The 18,885-nt window shown below is 38.4% G+C and overlaps 1 protein-coding gene across 3 annotated transcripts; it reads right to left on the bottom strand.

The window, feature by feature from the left end:
• Window positions 1-1,208: 1,208 nt before the first annotated feature.
• HDAC10 (histone deacetylase 10) lies at window positions 1,209-18,610 on the bottom strand. Of its 3 annotated transcripts, none has more exons than XM_061372948.1 (21): window positions 18,514-18,610; window positions 17,825-17,891; window positions 16,843-16,977; window positions 15,957-16,053; window positions 15,192-15,289; window positions 15,014-15,118; window positions 14,738-14,806; window positions 13,960-14,086; window positions 13,386-13,451; window positions 12,937-12,996; window positions 12,497-12,586; window positions 11,387-11,493; window positions 9,681-9,748; window positions 8,859-9,132; window positions 8,310-8,400; window positions 6,672-6,754; window positions 6,131-6,184; window positions 4,515-4,599; window positions 3,918-4,103; window positions 1,963-2,122; window positions 1,209-1,342 (listed from the first exon to the last, which is right to left on the bottom strand). In XM_061372948.1, exons 2-21 carry the CDS (start codon window positions 17,887-17,889, stop codon window positions 1,317-1,319), a joined length of 2,046 nt encoding a protein of 681 aa, XP_061228932.1. In that variant the 5' UTR covers window positions 17,890-17,891; window positions 18,514-18,610; the 3' UTR covers window positions 1,209-1,316. The 3 variants fall into 3 exon arrangements, with proteins under 3 accessions (XP_061228932.1, XP_061228931.1, XP_061228933.1); XM_061372947.1 differs by lacking the exon at window positions 18,514-18,610 and adding an exon at window positions 18,298-18,445; XM_061372949.1 differs by lacking the exons at window positions 17,825-17,891; window positions 18,514-18,610 and having other exon boundaries at window positions 15,953-16,053; window positions 16,843-16,966.
• Between the last annotated feature and the right edge of the window lie 275 nt (window positions 18,611-18,885).

Raw genomic sequence — 18,885 nt, forward strand, 5'->3', positions numbered from 1 at the left:
TATTTCTTTTTTCCAGTGGAGAGAGAATAATTAACAAAAAAAGCTCCTGTTCTGAAAAGTTCTGAAGCTGACATTTGCCATTGCACAGCTTCCAATATAAAAGAATTACTTTTTGGAATTTGAAGTTGATTTTAAAGCAGAACACCTTCATTGTCTCCAACTTCCATTTGTGAAAATGCTTGACATGGCTTTTAGTTTCTTTTGAAATAGATTTTCAGTTCAAAATGTTCAAGGATTGGGTATGGATTGGGTATAATTTCCGATCCTGCAGTAACTGAAAAGCAGTGGCAATGAGAAGGGTATCACTGAGAACAGAAAATTGCAAAGCCAGATTGAGTTGCTAAAATAATGTCAAGTTGATCCCAGCAGCAACACCAGTATAAACATCATTTTTAGTGTTTAAAATTAAAAGGTCACATTATTGAAGTCCCAGTCACACAGAGAAGTGCTCTTAAACATGAGCCCTAAATTACAATCTGGAATGCTGCAAAATGAGGCAGGCTGTGACTATTGCCTTGGGATGGTATTTAATTTTGAGAATCGACATGATGTCAGCCTTAGTCCACTACCAAACCTCTGGGGGTTTTATTTGTTACAGAAACAAGTTACATTTGGAAAGAGGGGTAAGTAAAGTCCCCTCTACACTGCTCTATTCAATTATGTCAGGTTATAAAAGCAATTTTTTTTTTTCTCTCATGCCCATTATCATCACAAGTGAAATTTTATTTCATAATCTGATACAAAGGATTCACCTAACATTGTCTATTCTTTTAATTTTTCTAATAGGTAGTTGTCAGTTGTAAAAAGAAAGAAAAGCAGCTGAACACCTATGGTGTGTGCATGTCCTGTATCACACTTGTGATGATAATGGCTGTTAAGCTTAAAACTCTCAATGAAGCAGTGGTGGTGGCAGCAGTGCAAGCACTCTTGCATAATGCTGAATAGCACTAAAATGTTTTGGCTGTTATGATTGCTCATTTCAGATGCCTGTCTTCTGGAATTCTTGAACTTGAGTCAAGCTACTGCATATGCAAGCCTGCTTTACAATGTCACAAACAATTTACAATGACACAGGCCCCAGTTTGCAGTCATGAAGTACAGGAATTGCTTCAGGCACCAGTCCCAAATAACTAGTGCCAATATAGAATTTGCAGAGTTCTCCAGCTGAAAATACTCATTTAAACTGTTTTAAAAACAGAAGACAATCATGAATGACTCTCACTCTGTTTGGAGATTGACCAGCTCTTTTCCTGGTGATTTAAAAGGCAACATGAACAGCAACACATTTTCTTCTGCTGTGTAAAATGATTCTGAAGTCAATTTCTTGAAATCCCATCCTTCACTGAAAAGACCAGTACGAAAAACAGTTGTTAATCAAAGCTCACACCCCAATTCCCAACCCAGTAGAACATTTTTACTGGAATCAGAACACTGCTCTTGGCCATTTCTTCCGAAGGAGAGGTGGGCATTCTCCTTCAGAGAGATGCCCACCTTTATCACTGCTTTTGCTGTTGAAAAACACAAGTTTACCTCATTCCTGCACAAATGCAGTACCTCAGCATGACTAATCACGATTGAGTTCAGTGAAATTATTTGTGGATGGGATAAATGCATGAAAGTGTCACCTGATTTGGCACTATATCCAGAAAACACATTACCAGTCAGAGCCAGTGCACATCTCACATCTTACTAACTGTTCTTTAAGCATTTAACATTTTAGTAGTTTCACTTCAAGATTTTGGAGTAACAGTATTCAAAATTCCCAAGAGTACACTTACTATGCTATGAAATTTGGTGCTTTCTGGCTGAAGTGGCAGAATTAAAGCATTCAGAATTTCATGCTTTTGACATTAGAACAATTATTCCCAGTGACTTTAATATCACACTGACTACAAGGATCTAGCTGTTTTTTTTACCCTTTTCAGAAACTTGTGTGTCTAAAGATAAAACCAGACAGCTTACCTGAACACTGAAGCATTTTCCATTCCTGCTGAAATTGGTCTCTTAATATTTTTATTTGTTTTACTTTTTCCTGGGTAGGAGGTACAAAAACTCCAAAGTGAGGTGTAGAAGTACCCACTAATGCTTTGGCTGCACTTTGCACTAAGTTTATCTCTGTATCCTATTTAAGAAGAAAAAAAATACTCCTGGTAACCAAACTTTCTTTGTTTCAGTAAAACATGGAGTACTTTCAAACAAGCTTTTGTAATTAAGTTACTAGTATTAGTAGCAAGAATGAGCAGCTTTCCTTTTTCAGATAAAAATGTGTCAAAATGGAGAAGTTTTACTGATAAAGGCAAATTATTTTTTATCTCCTGTAAAATTTGTTTCTTTCAGATAAGAGAAGGAATCTCAGTTTTCCTTTAGTGACTGAAAAGAAATAATGCTGGGTTAAAGACAGAAAATATTAGGCAAGAAGGGCGCCATGCAGCTTGTTTATTTCGTGCACCATTTACTTTCTTTAGGTAGAAAATAGAGATATATTTTCCTTCATCCAGAAGTGACTTTTCTGGACTCTTGACAGTTTAAATCAGTATCATTTGCTCAGAGAAATTCTATTGTGAAATATCAATAGCATGTGAAGATTATTTAATTTGGAAGACTGCAACACTATTCTATTTTTAAGAGACAGAAGTGTTTTTCAGTTATTCTAAAAAGCCAAACACATGCATTAGAAACTCCCCAAACACTACATAAACTTGTTACGGAGCTACCGGCAGAGTACCAGTATAAAAGTACCAGCCATTTTGTAATGATGTACACCTAACTTCCTTTTTACCTCCCAGTTTCCCTTTAGAATACCAGTAATTCTTTCCATTTCATATTCCTAAGTAGTAACATGCAAATACACTATTCATGTCTACTGCATATCAATGTACAAATTATTGTAGGTTGGACAACTTACATATCAGCACTGCAAATTAAAATAAATGACATTTGAGAGGACTACAGAATTAAGTATGTCAAAACCCACTTAACTGGCAGCTAAATGAATAGTGTACCTTTAAGAGGATACTTGCTGGGGAACAGATAAGAATATGTGAACAATTATTCATTGTTTCTCATTAAAGAAGAGCTAGAAGGCACAAAAGCAATCAAAAGTTACTGTTTCACAGAACACAGACAGCAATTGTGTTACTCACAGCCACAGGATGCTGCAGAGGCCAAGAGTGTAAACTGAGTTCTTTAAGAGATTAGATAAATTCACGAAGATACGCTCACTCGCACTCACTACACACAGGTCTGGATACAGCCTCTGACTTCCTAAATTCAGAAATCTTTAAGGTGGTGATGTGTGAAAAAACTAGACTAGGGAAAGATCCGTATATTCTTCATTTCCTTTGCCATGCTCTCTACCAGAAACACACTGGGACTCAGTTACGTATTACAGGCCACTTAAAGGATATGTTCTATTCTGATTTACCTTCTGCATGATTGAAATCGTGTGTGATAAAGTACAGCATGGGGGAGAGGAGAGGAAATTTAGTGGTTTATGATAAACAGGCCAATGGGCGGCTTACAGCCACATTTCATGGAAAGAGGCCATACAATTAACAGACACAAGCATCTCTTTTCAAGAGACAACTTTGAGGAATGAATCCCAGGTGGAAAGGGAAGTTGTAGCAAATTGTCAGAACATCTACCATTCATAGACATAATCATGGACCTGCATTCATGCCTCAGCTTCTCAGTCATGGACACTGCCTACAGCCCAGTACTCAGCTGTGTCTTGTTCTCAGGACAGAAAGAAATTTAGGCTGCTTGCATCATGAACTCAGGGCTACCAAAGGCAGTATAGATACAGCCAATATATTCTACTAGGCAGCCTGGGAACAGTTCATACTACATGTGCTGCTGTTTGATTTCAGTCCTGTCCCAGCCACTTTGAAATACCACAGCTTAGCACTACTTCTTACCTCAATAACTGCAAAAATGCGAGACTCAGATAATCCTTGCAGCAAAGCAAAAAGCAGAGAAATCCCACTTATTCCAAGGCTCCTGTTTGGTCCAACAGCTATTACTGTCAAGTTTGGTTGATAACTGTATGCTACAGGAAGAATTACTCCAAGTACAGCAGAAAATAAGTCATTTCCTTTGGCATCCTTTAACAATAAGAAACTGTTTAGCGCAAATGTAAAGCCCCAAATTGCCAGATATAAACCAAAATAGTAAGGTGAATCTCAAAAAGCTTTTGATTGACCTAGGAAATTGGACACTCATCTATTCTCACAGCAATTTTTACATTAAACATGCAGATTATTTATCTTTTATGTCTTCACACTTTGCCTTCTTGAAGATGAACCACAGTAGCTACCGAAGGTTTCCACAGCCCTGTGCATTCTAATATACTCTAAAGATCTGTGAAGGAGTAGTACCCTGGCAAGGTCAAGAAAAGGAAGTATTTTCAAAGGTCCAAATTGCAGTGAGAAGTGTGCTTCTCAGTGACATTTTATGAATCTGTAAACATATTCTACTGTTTTTCTCTAATGTTGTTTCCAGAAAGTGAATCTTACCTCTTTCCAGCTTAGAGGAATATAGTGTTTGGAGCTGGGCTTTCCAAACTGTTCTTTCTCACAAATGTGTACCATGAGTATTTTTCTGTAAATAAACCCCACATCTGAGTATTTAATCAACTTCCAATGAGACAGAAATCATTACTTAAATACAAATTTGTAACACAGGCGCAAGTAACTATTTGCATTAGTACATGCCTTAATGTAAACACGAATTAAAATGGAAATAATAGTTTTTAAAGAAGAGTATTGAAAACTATGGGTAAATTACTTTTAAGAAAAAGGGGAAGTGGCGAAAAAAGTTATAAGGAAAGATTACTTCCAATAAGGAACTCTGCATCAACAGCATGTGCCCCCTGCAGTTATAGGAAGACTGTGCACATGGTTTTCAGTTTTTCTAGTGTCTGAAATAAAAAGGTCACATTATTGAAGTCCCAATCACACAGAGAAGTGCTTTAAAAAAATGAGCCCTAAATCACAATCTGGAATGCTGCAAACAGAGGCAGACTGTGGCTATTGCCTAGGGATGTTTATTTAATTTTGAGAATTGACATGATGTCAGCCTTAGGCCACTACCAAATCTCGTGGGGGTTGGGGTTTTTGTTATATACAATTTGATACTAACAATAATGTTAGTTATTATATTAGGGAAAATTACATGTCTTCTTTATTACTTTATATTTTCAATATTCTATGTCAGTAATAATCTGATTTTCACATAATATAGAGGGATTGTTCTTTAAACCTAAATCTTAAAGTGGCATTTAGAGATAGCAGTTTGTCTTCAGAGATGTATTTGGGGATGTTCTGTATTTTGTCTTATGCTAAACTTAATGAACAACATCTCATGACTGATTCCTTGGTGCAGATTTCATCATACATATAGACAACTCATAAACATTTATAAAGCTTTTGGGATGTGAATCCCTGAAGTTGGTCAATGAGAAACTGAATATGAGCCGGCAGTGTGCGCTCACAGCCCAGAAAGCCAACTGTACCCTGGGCTGCATCAAAAGGAGCGTGACCAGCAGGTCAAAGGAGGTGATCCTGCCCCTCTACTCTGCTCCCATGAGACCCCACGTGGAGTCCTGTGTGCAGTTCTGGTTTCCTCAACATAAGAAGGACATGGAACTGTTGGCACAAGTTCAGAGGAGGGCCACGAGGATGATCAGGGGACTGGAGCACCTCCTGTATGAAGAAAGGCTGAGAAAGTTGGGGCTGTTCAGCCTGGAGAAGAGAAGGCTGCGTGGAGACCTCATAGCAGCCTTCCAGTATCTGAAGAGGGCCTACAAGGATGCCAGAGGGGGACTCTTCATCAGGGACTGTAGTGATACAAGGGGACAAGGGGTAACAAGTTCAAACTAAAACAGGGGAAGTTCAGGATGTATGGAAGAAGTTCTTTATCGTAAGGGTGGTGAGGCACTGGAACAGGTTGCCCAAAGAAGTGGTAAATGCTCCATCCCTGGCAGTGTTCAAGACCAGGCTGGACAGAGCCTTGAGCAACACTGTTTAGTGTGAGGTGTCCCTGCCCATGGCAGGGGGTTGGAACTAGATGATCTTAAGGTCCTTTCCAACCTAAACATTCTATTATTCTATGAAGTAAAGAGAAATCTCACCCATCTTCTGTATTTGGTATGATTTGCATGTCTCCAACAAATACACAAAGCACTCTGCAGAAAACAAAAATATGCATTTACATCCACAAGTATTTTTTTCTATTAGTGCAATTTGTTTAAAGAGTTTGCATGTAGATTACATGCATAAAAATAATGTATATTGTTTCTGAATTTGACCTGTTAAAGTGCAAAGAAAAAACATTTATGACAGCTCAAGGGAAGTTCTTTTCTCCTACCAAATACTTTTTAGAAAAAATGAAACCAAGATAATGTACTTGGACCAAAGACAATAAAAATCTGACAAGGAAAACATGGGCTAGCACAGCAGTCATCCTTACAAGTGTTTTGCCTTTGATAAGGCAAAAGGGGTTTGCTGGCATTTACAATATTGCCTAAACTACATACTGAAAATGGTTTGCATATGGAGGTGCTATTTGCTTTAAAATTAAGGTTTCGAAGGCTATTTGCCATAGCTCAAACACCCAGTACCTTATTTTTACATTTTGTCAAATGTCCCCAGATGCAAAAGATACAAATTCACCTTTGAAATCCAAACTGAACAGAATGTCTTAGTGCAACAGCAACAGACACAGCAGTGGGGGATACTGCAATTCCACTGCATACCTGCAAAAGAGATTTCTCATTCAGAATTAATGCTGCACAAGATGATGCCTTTTGTATCAGCTTTTTTCTTGTTTAGATGTGACATTCAAACAAAGCTATTGCTGTATGAAAGGAATCTTATTGATCTATCACAGTAGGGTTAAGAAAATGTTATTAATTCATTTTCTGCAGAAAGGCCATATTTGATTGTTATGCCAAGGGCTGTTCTATAACTTCTTAAGTATGGTGCTGTGCTAAAAGGCAACTGTAAAAATAGCTTTTGCAGGGGAAGGTCATATTTACTGGTTCTCTTAGCCTGCAGATTGGATACACTCTAGGCAAACTGCATCAGAAATATGCACCCCATGAAAAGGAGGTCATCCCTGAATTCTAATTCTGACTCTTCCTTCAACCTAGGCAAGCTATTCCTTTCTGGAAAATTCAATGGCAGTATTATTCACTCAGCCTTTCATGTTTCATTTATGTTGCGTAGTGCTTTGAACTCCACATGAAAGCTAAGCAAAAAGATAATGCGTGCTCTCTCTGCTCACTCCTCTTTGTATTTGTCAACACAAAAAGCTCAGCTTAGCTTCTGTAGCTCATGGAAAGTTCTATTTCTTCTTCTTTTTTTTTTTTTTTTCCTGTCTATTTATAGTCTTTCCTGGAGGTATGAGCAGTCTACGATGTTAGAGATTTGTCCTTGAGATCTACATACATCCCTTCCAACAGCAAGAATGTGGCTTACAAGAAAGAGGCCATTCTGGCAGTTACTCTTCCTTGCTGGCCTGGTACTTTAGAAAGAGCTTTTTATTCAAAGGAAAAGACTAATTTATTATGATGTAGTATTCTTAACTTGTTTGCAGTTTTTCCTCTTTGCTTCTCCAAGTTTTTATATATAAATACAAACATGCACCCTCCCAGCCTGCCTTCTCTTCATTCCTGACCCTGCAAGAATCAGAATGCTGAGCTGGAATTACTCTGTTCAGAATCACAGCATACAGTGGGGGTTTTACCAGCTCCACTAGCTGTGAGGGGGTGTGTGTGTATGTATAAATCAAAATTTACTATGAGTAAACTGTTGTACAGATAATGGTAAATGGGTGCAGCTCCACATAGCATGGCATCTTGCAATGAAGGTAATGCAGAAGTCTCCCCTAAAGACAGGGGGCAAAACTGTGCATTAACAGAGGAAATTTTTTTATATTTCATGTTCAGATTTCTTGCTGCTGCTCACTAGTGCTTGACACACTAGCTTCTGCTCCCCTCAGCTGGAAGACAGAATGCATGACTCGCCTCTGTGTCTGATAGTGATGAGAAGGTTCTTACTGACTCATACACAAGACACTGTCTTGCCCAAAGATCATTAGAAAGATGTCTTTGGGTTATTCATGATCCCTACATAAATTTTTTCATCTTGAATGTTCTTGTCGTTAAGCACATTCTAGATGAAGATAGGAGGTTGTGAACTACACAGTAACTAATACCTGGACAACAATATAGTAGAACAAAAAGTCAGAGGAATCCAACTCTCCTCCTAGCCTCCTTCACCCCCAAGATTGAAACAGTTTATTATTACCTCCTTCTTAAGTATTTTATCTAGGACAGCCAACACACTGCCAAGAGAGAACAGAGTTTTGTCCTCTTTCACAATGTCTGTGTAAAAGCCACTGTAAAATAAATGATATGAAGAAAACTTAGGTTAGAGGCAATGTGTTCAACAAGGACACAGTTAACAGTATTTTGCAGTTAGTACCGACGGTGTATCATCTATATAGTTGCTACACACTGATTCTCAAAACCCCAGCTCTATCAGGAAGATGGTAACACTGAAATAGTTTTATCTATTATCTAATATTATCTAATTATCTAATAGTTTTATCTGTATATCTCCACTGAAATAGTTTTATCTAGAAGTATTTTGATTAAGTCTTTCGAAGAACCAAACTAAAGGCTGTGAGTGATAACTAACACCGATGTCTTAATTTTTCAAAAGAAGAAACTCTGACTATAACTGAGGAGGCTAAAGCCTAAAAGATGGCCATGACAGAGACAGAGCTAGGTGGCAATCTGCACAGAGACCTCTCATCCTCATAATTAGGTTGAAAATTAAATAAATAGGACCAACCTGACAAGAGCTTTGATTTCACTTTTGTCCATTTCCTTCACCAAATGAACAGGTCCAGGGAGAAAATGTGCTGACCCTTTAGAGTCAATTGTTGTTGCTGTTTTGATGGGAGGCACTGGAAATAGAATGTTTTTCATGTGCAGTTCCAAAAACCTTTCTATTTCAACAGTTTCGTTATTGTTAGTTATCTTAGATTCATGCTCTGTGGAGGGATTTGGATCAGCTTTCGTTAGTAGGTGTGATCTGGTGCTCACGTTTTGTAAAAAAGATACATCTAGAGAAAGAAAAAAAAAAAAGAGGGGTTTAACATGTATTAATCCCTGAGCAGTGTGTTAACATTTGGTTATGTATATTGCAATAATTATATTTATTATTAATGTACAGATGTAGATTACAAAACAGTACATCTGTATTCATAATATGCATATTTATTTCTATGCACCAGGTACAATATTTCCTGACACAGATGTTACTTTTCAGTGCTGCTACATTTGTTTTAATCTAGCAAAAGGTCATAAATTACAATAAATCTTATGCCCATGCTTCCAACACAGAAAACAGCACCCTCAAACAAAGGTATCAAAGTGCTAGTTTTTGGCACGATGCAAACATCATCATCAATCCAAACATCAGCTTCAGAAGTTATTTTCAGACCAGCTGAAGACATGGCCTTGAATGAAGCCTCAAACTGCTTCATCAGTCACTTGGTGAGTAACATGTAGTTCAATTATTTTAATCCATTGGTATTAATCTTAATCATTTTGAATTTCTGTATGAATCCATTTACTAATCACATTTGCTTGAGGAAAGAGAAGCAGTTACCTTCATACATCAACCATTTCCAGTAGGGTTTATGGGCTGCTCTCACATTTTGAATAGATTCAACAGCACTACAAAGGAAACAGGATTAACAGTATCAGCAGTAATGAAAATAAAGGAAACAAATGTACCTCAAAGAAAAAGCAAAACCAAAATAATCCAACTGAAAATGAACGAGCTCTGGTCTCTTATGAGAATACAGAAGAGAAAGAGCATGAGAGCCAGTGGGCAGACTGCTTGGAAAGATTAGATTCAAGAGTCAAAAAAAGAAAAGTGAAGAACACCACATGCAATATGTGCACACATTTACACACACCGAGTGAAATCCCAACCCTGATCTTGGAGGAAGCACACCTGTGCCTGACTTCAGGAGAGGCAGGGTTTCACCTGTCTTTGTCAGACATTTTATCTACATAATGTAAAGATGTCACTGGATTCACTCAAAAGCAAGCCTATCTGTTCAGTAACCAAGTAAATCGCATTCCCTGCTATTCTTTGTGTTGAAATCCATTTTATCACTGGTTATTTGCAGAACTACTGGAAAATGGTCCTATTACGTCAGCTATCCTACAAACATAATTAAGATCATGTTAAACCCAGGAGAAATTCAGGTGTTCAGGTGCTTGACTAATATAATGGATAAATATGTAATCAACTCTGTATTACCTAGGATGACAGCAAACAGATGCTGGAATTGGTACAGAAAAAGTGATACAGGGGTATGGGATGTGCTTGGAGCAAAATAACCACCTTTGCTCCATCAGAGTTTACTAAAGAACTCTGCTCACAGCCTGTGTATATTTACACCACTTCCCTAACTGATCTGAACTCCAAGTTTTAACCAACGCAGCCAACTGGTAGGAGCTGCCACCAGAATGCACGAGAAGCATTACTACTGGAAAAACGCAGGACAACTATTGAGGTGGGAGAGGGACTGAGGATAGAACTTGGAGATGCAGGGGAGATATTATAGACAGGTAGAGAGAAGGGTGCTGTTTAGATGTGGAACTGATTCAGGCCCAAGGTTCAGAATGCTTTACTAGGTCAGATTCACCACTGTGCAAACACAATCCTACTGTCTCCAAAAAGAAGTTAGACTCAAAGTTTAATTATCTTGGGTCAGGTCAAGTGCTTTTGCACCCCAGGCTGTGATGCTCCAAATTCCAGAAACAGGAGGAGTCATCACAACTGGCTCTGCACAGGATAAGCTCTCACTGACAAGAGAAAGGTCAGCTCCAGCTATTGCTGTACTACAGCAATGAAGTGGCTTTGAAGTCTGAAGAACTAATCCTTGCTAACACATTCTTTCCCAAACGCTGGCTGTTACTAACTGGCATTGCCTTGATTACAACAGGATAGTGTCAGCCTTGAGTGAGATAGATCTCTACAGGATAACAAGGTCCGAGGATAAATAGCATAAAATTATAAGCCACTAAATTCTCGCAACTTGAAGTAATTTCAGAAACAAACGTATACAAAACTGTACCTTGGATGACTTTTTTTTTTTTAAAGTTATCCAGAGCAGAAAATACTATATTATAAACCATCATATTAAAACCTTAATATACCACCAAACCAGGTGTACCACTTCCTGAAGCATGATATAAAGCATCACATTAAAACCTTGCTTCAGCAGAATGTTCAAAGCATGCACATCTTTACCTCTCCAATAAATACATGAGTGGTTCTAAAATTCCTCATATGCTTACCTTAGGCAAGGTGCCATTTCTCCAGTTATTTGAGGTATAGGATCTCCAAGCAAAGTTCTTACAGTCATGCAGACGGATTCAGACAATGACTTTAAATGGTATCCACCCTAGAAAAAAGTATTTCATGTCACTTAAGGAACAAGTACTTGTAACATCCATCCTGAATATCATCATGGAAAACAATTAAAATTTTGAAATATATCTGAAATTACAGAAATGGAAGATGATACACAAGTACCTCTAAGTCAATGAGTTCCAATATAAGACCAGTTAAGTTAGAGGCTGTTTTCTGAAATTCACTGGCATCCCATGGTTTGACTCATTTTATCATGGTTCGATTAATTTATGAAATCAGACATGACTTTGTGATGCAAACCCTGGAAACATGCCTTATCCTTTCCTATCCATGATATTATGCTATCTTCATCAATTCTGATGGAAGACTCCTTAGAAAGCAAACATTTTCACTGTCTTCTAAAATGTCTGTGTATGGCAAATCTCCCTCAGCCTGACACTTTTAAGATATGATTGTCCCAATGGTTTTGCAGAATTTGGAGAACAACTGAAGACAGATTGAAAATGGCTAGATTGCAGATGACAGTCTTCCTGCACACCACCTGTAGAGCAGTCACACCACCAGCCATTAGGAGGGGAATTTAGTAAAGGCTCCATTACTAAGTTAAGAGTATATTTAGGTTAAGGGCTTTTTAAGCACTCCTGGAGTAAGACATAAATTGTAATGGTAATGCAGCTTATTCACTAAATACATTTTAATGAGCATGGGACTGTCCAGAGCAGCAGGCTAGTCACTGTTCACAAAAACTGAACATATTTGTGGAGGATATGGATTTTTTTTACAATGACCATATGCTCCTTTTTCAAAATGTTAAGTTAAAAAAAACAACAAACCAAACCCGGTTTTTAAGACATGTATTTCTTGTAATGTGTAACAGCACTGTCAAACCTTAGCCATTTTTGCATTCCTGATTCTCAAAAGATAAAAGGAATAAATTATTTTGTTAAGAACTTTTACTTCCTAGCTCCTATCTTGCCCTACATGGCTCTAATACAAAGACCCTTCCCCTGGGAGTACATTTTACAAGTCATTACCTCTAGGATGACACACAGCTTGCCGTTAGCCAACTGCATCAGGAAATGGGTAAGGTGGGCAAAAACTTCAGGAGTGGCATTCATCTGACCCTAAATCAAAGAAAACATTTTGAGATGAAACCCTGAACCAAAACATTGGTAAAAAATCCCCATACAATCTGAAATACATGAGTCCGAGTTGGAATACTGGAACACTTGCCTTTCATTGTATATAACAAAATGCTGAACCAACTGCTTTAAAGGTGCAACTCCCCCCACTATAATTATGCCTATTGAATAATCTGCCTTTACATGTTTTGTTGTAGTATTTAATGAGTTTGGGTCAACTTAAAGACTCAAACATGTATTTATAGCTCAGAGAAAGTGATATTCATAGGACATTGAAGAGGTAGATCAAAACAGATTCATGTCTGACAACAGAAAGGCCAAAAGTTACTTACTTCGGGGTCACCAATTCCAGAATCATATCCAGAAGAGACAATGACCAGTTCAGGATCAAACTGTTATAAAACAGAAAGCGTTGTAGCACATTCTTATGTCCTGTTTTCAATTTTGTACTGGAATTCAACAGTATCATGTTCAGCTGTTATTTCAGCTACAATATGAACACAAAGATTCTCCTTGAATAAACACTAAGATCACCCTTTATGCACTATTTTCATTCCTCCCGGAGAAGTTGCAGATCATAGTATTGAATATCTAAAAGCTAACATTCCTCAAATACTATTCAGTTGATCAGGACATCAGTCATACTAGCGGAAACAAGGTGTTAACTATGCTACTGGCAATTCCTGTATTTCTACAGCATTCAAGGGCATCTGCTTAAGAAGTACTTAAGAAGTAGGTTTTGGTTTTGCTATTCATACAGCAGAGGAGAAAAAAAAAATACCTCAAAAGCCACTGGAAGCAACACATGGAAGAATGCAGCAAGATAATCTGCATTTCCCATCCCAACCTGCAAAGTATCAGAAATAAGGTCATATTTTCCTGTTGGAATAAAAGACTTTCTAAGGTTCCTTTAAGACTTTAAGGAAAGATAGTATCAAAAGTTAAGGGAACCTTATTATGAGGTCAGGTAAAACAAATTCGATTCAAGTAAGGTGCATTAATATCCAACTGAAGTATGAGCTTCAGTTCTCTGTTGAGCAAGGATGTATGTAGTCATCTCCTGAAACACTTTCTGATTTGATGGACAGGTAAGATATTATAGAAAAAAACAAATATGCACATATTCGCACATCTTCCTCTTTAAAACAAAACTAAAAACAAACCAAAAAACAAACCAAAAAAGCATTATCACATTCTTAGCCATATTTCTCAGCAGACATTCCAATGACAGGAAGGATGTACACTGTGCTAAGACATCTGCCACAGATGAAAAGCAGTACGCTTCTCAGAAAGCATTATATAAAGCATGAGATACAAAGCTACTGCATTTGCTTTGTTGTGCTGTAAACATTTACCTTATTCCAAGGCAAATTTATGTTAAAACCTTTTCCTTTTCCCCGACCCACAGCATCATAATCAGATTCTTTGAGCGATGGCCAGAATTCCTGATGTTCATAACGATGCCAGGAAAAATACAAAACACTGAAAGATATACGTAACAAATCCAACTTGACAAAAGCATTCTGGAACTGACTTTATATCCTGAACCTGGTGACTGCATTGACTGAAAGTAATAAAATAGAATTGTCTTTTCTCCTTAGTTTTCTTAAAGGACTTGGACTGTGCAACGTAGCATAGTAGGTCCTATGGCAAAATTAACCTAAAAATTAACCTGCTAAAAACTTCTTGGATGCATGCAGTCGATTCAGCCCAAAGACAGGGCATTTTCAGAAGAGCAGACTTGTTTCTAGAACCTATTTCTGTGGCTTTTCTGAAAACAATATAAAGCTCATGTATTTTATCCAACTACTACTTGAATACTTTAACTGAGAGGTTTGTGAATACAGAGAACAGATGTACTGCCTGAATACTGGCATGAAGAGATCTTATTGCTGGCAAACTAAGGTAATCATATCAGTCATTTTGTGTTTGCTACTTTTTACAGTAGAATATATTTACATATTTTTCTTTTTGTTATCTTTTCCTCTCTATTTTATAACAAGTAGAAAACAATGACTAAAGTAGCAAGAATGTTTTGTAAAATTATAGTTTTAGAAAGTTAAGAAATCTTATTCTCTACAGAGATAAGAAATCTTTTACCAGCTAATATAAAAAAAATAAAATTGTTCAAACCTTGGATCCTCTTCAAATATATACTGAGTTCCTTGCCCATGATGCACATCCCAGTCAACAATTAGGATTCTGCATAGATCAGTAAAAGAAAAAATTCAGCAGAACCACCACAGCATCTTAATCTAAAGGAAGTACAGATTAATATGTTTTTCTGACCCAAAACATATATGATGCCCAGAAAGCTCTAGAAATTAATCTAAAACAGTACAATGTCAGAGTTATCTAAATGCCAAACTGGGGTATGAAAAACTTCTCTAGAGCCAACCATGCACTTACCTGTGCAGACCATATTTCAGTTTTGCATATTCTGCTGCAATAGCAACATTGTTGAACAAACAGAACCCATTAGCTGCACTTCTCTGGCTGTGGTGACCTGGAGGTCTAAACCAAAGTTTTAAATAGTTACAAAAGAATTTTTGGTACAAAGTGAAAACTTTCTCACCTATTTTCTTACCTTACTAATGCCATTCCATTGCACACTTTTCCTGACATCACAGCGTCCACCAGCTGCAAAGTTGCTCCTACCGCTAGCTTGGCACAGCGGTAAGTGTTCTGAAAGAAACTCATAGTTGCCATCAATCACTACTCAGCTTATTTAAATTAATCACACATGACATGTTTTTGTACCCCAACAGCAAATTGTCTGGAGATAATTCTACCCAACTGAGGTTGTATGCAGGTAGTTGAAAGCGTTATTTTACAACACAGATTCCAATATGCTTTTGACTAGATTTAGCTGTGATAACCTTATCCTTTATAAGGATGCTGTCTCTGGAGCAGTTAAGAAACATGGCATGGACACACTGAACTGACTAATGGAATAACTCTTTGAGAGTAAGGAATGAAACCTTACAGAGGTAGAACATGAAGGACCTCACCTGCATTACCTAGCACAACATTCAAGAGCAACTGTTACCAAGATAGGATTTGTAACTCACTAATGGTCTACAGTGACATTAAGTGACAAAAATAGAGCTAAAATTTGGGTAGTGAGCTATACTGGCATGATATAATCAAAGAACAGATGACAGGACACTTAGCCAATTTAAATTATAGCATTATACTAAACTTGAAACAGATAACATCATAAATGCAAGTCTATTTAAATAGCAAAAAAATGTATTGCAAATTTTGTCCTACTTAGGAAAGTGTCAGTTGGATGGATGCAGTAACACAAATACTTGTAACTCCCACAGAGGAAGCAATTTAACTTACACACCGGATGAAAGAAGAAAGCATCATAATTTCCAGACACTTTTTTCAGTTCCTCTTCATTCATTGTTTGGGTGCTTTTTGCCACTTCTAAATATTCTGAACTGCAGAGGAGAGAAAGTTACAACACTTCACTAAGGAACTAAAAAGGTTTTTTTAAATGTGAAATGCAATGAAAAGTTGCAGATTGTATGTTTAAAGGGGCTCTCTGTGAGATTTTGCAAGTCCAATAGATACTCTGGAATGCCAGTTGCAAGGTATAGTGAAAAAAGTAAGGAGCACTTTGAAAGTAAGGATTCTTATACATCATCATGCTCTGCTCCCAACTTCCCTTGCCTCTCAGAAGGCTGCCCTCATGGTCCCTGACAAAGGCAAATGAGTGTACAAGCAACACACAGAACTATCTGCAGTTGGCTGCAAAATCATCAAACTGAAATGAAAAATACTAGAGCAGATTTCATTGCCATGACTTCAGAATGGGCAAGCTGCTGTTCCCCCCCAGAATTAGCTGTGAAGTTTCTCTGTTCAGCTTGCTCTATCTCAAAGGCACTTGGAAGAAACATAAGGTTATTATCTTTCTAAAGAAATACTCATTTTTCTACACATTTTTAAATCTCTTCACAATTTTGATTAGAAGTTTACTTCTGATCCTATGTATAAATCAGTATTCATTGCTTAAGAACCCAAAGAGTGAGAATGGGGATTCAGCAGAATAGAAGATTCATACTTCAGCACCTATACCATACAGAACACCATTTGTCTAACTTTGAGTATGATGCATTTTCCATTGTTTTGGAGCAGATCTTTTCAAATGGAGTGAAGTATGACCTAGAAGTATGAGATTTGTTATTTCATTGATTTAATCTGAAAAGTGATGAAAGTAGGTTTCAGACCTGTGAACCAACAGGATCTCCTCCTCGCTTCCTTCTCTGGCAGGCACATGGACACATCTTTCCAACAAATGGTAATGCTTAAGCTGCATATAGGAGGAGGACAGCCTTTCTGGCACTTCAATATCACAAACAGGACTAAAAATAAGCAATAATAGTATCACTATAAAATCATACTACCACAGCTAACAAATACACTTCATAATGCCCAGTTTTTAATTTCACATTGTAAGAAGATTCATTACCCTCATAGAGTGATACATGGGATTAAAAGAGAAATACAGACTTTAAACACTTTTTGCTTTGGAATTGAGCCAAAAATTGGTTCTAAAATATGCAAGCTGAAAAATATGTATGGTTCTTAAATCAAAAAGAAACACCATGGCATCACTTTTTGTCTGCTCTCTCACCACTGAAAGAAGCAATGCTTAACTACAGACATAGGAATGCTGAAATGAAAAGCTGTAGTTTACAATGAAGGTGAACAGGGGAGAAGTGGGCTGGTACTCTGAGCAACTGCAATGGTATTGGCCTAATTTATGTAAATTTAAGCAAGTATCATATACCAATTTCTAACTGAATTGTCAGCTTTTATCTGAGTATATCCACATATGCTCATAAACATATATCACATCTACAAGATAAATGATCCTTTAGGTTTATAAACTATTTAATTAGCTGAAAATACTTTATTTAGGGGGCTACTCAGATGCCTAAACCTAACACTTCTGGTTAAGGCCTGCTAGCCTGGAGACCTGCAGCTTCTCAAACCCAGTTTCAGATTATCATCACAGCACCTGGATGCAAACTGGGAATAAAATAAAAACTTTTCTACAAAAGGAAAGACTTCCCATTTACTAGGAAAATTACAGTGTTATCTGCCACTGGGTGTTTCCTATTACATTTACAAAACCTGCATTTACTTGGTACTTCACTCAAGAGTCCTGGCAAGAATCTATTAATGAAAATGATGGCAGTGACTTACTCACTCCAAAGTAGTTTGTGAGTGGTCATCTCCTCATCATAAATCAGCGCTGTTCCTGAAGCCATCACTACAGACAGAACCAAAACAAAAATCCCAAGACATGTATTTCGGGCATGAAATAAACATCTTTTAAAACAAATTTAATATTATATTAGCTAGTGAGACCATATGTACACATCGTATCTGCTGCAGGCCAATTCTGCACTTTAGACTTCGTACTTACAGAACAAAACCACAGAAAATCATTTAGCACTCTTCCTGGAGGAGCCAGGCAGCAATGCAAAGTTGAAACCGGTTGCACGCAGGCAGGATTCAAGATTACCTGCATTTTGGAGACCTGGGGACAGGGCTCTGTGGTGTAGGTGAAGGGGCTATGTCTCCCCTCCAAGCCCTTCTAGTCCACCCTCAGCTTTGCAGATTGCTGAGGACCTGAGCATCGGCCTCCTCATCTGCCATTACACAGAGATACTTACCTGACATGGCTGATGTGAAGAGAAACTGCTACTTGTGAAAAGTTATAAAGCCACGAAGTTGAAAAACAGGCTTATATACACCACCGACGACACAGTTATAGGGGTCTGCTGGGTTCAAAACTCTCTCGCCTTTCAAAACCCCCGAGGCATTTAAGAGAAACAAACCGGTGTGAAAACGAGGGTTAAGGTGCACAGTGCGCCGCCAGGCCGCCTCACCGAAGCCCTGGAGCCGCCGGAGGGCGCGTTACAGCGGACCCGTTCTGCTGCTCGCCGCCCGCCTGCCGGGGAAGCCCGGCAGCCCCAGGCGCCCTCCCGGTGGGACTGCCGCGCCTGGGCCACCCCGCAGGCCGCGGGAAGGTCTAGCCGCCACAGTCGGCGAGGGCGGGAAGCCGGCACGCCTCAGCCTCCGCCTGGGCCCAGCCGCCGGCAGCGCCGCAGCTCGGCCGAACGCTCCTCCCGCGGCGGCGGCAGCTCTGGGAGTGCCGGCGGGAGTCCCCGCCCTGCGGCCGGCTGTGAGAGCGACGGGAGCGGGGTTTTGAGCCCCTGAGCATGGTTTTCGGCCTCAGTAGTGCCGCTGTTCTCACACCG

This window comes from Neopsephotus bourkii, unplaced genomic scaffold (genome assembly GCF_033783945.1).
Source record: "Neopsephotus bourkii isolate Nb327-2 ecotype Australia unplaced genomic scaffold, CSIRO-AGI_Nbou_v1 NB_1624, whole genome shotgun sequence".
Classification (NCBI taxonomy): domain Eukaryota; kingdom Metazoa; phylum Chordata; class Aves; order Psittaciformes; family Psittacidae; genus Neopsephotus; species Neopsephotus bourkii.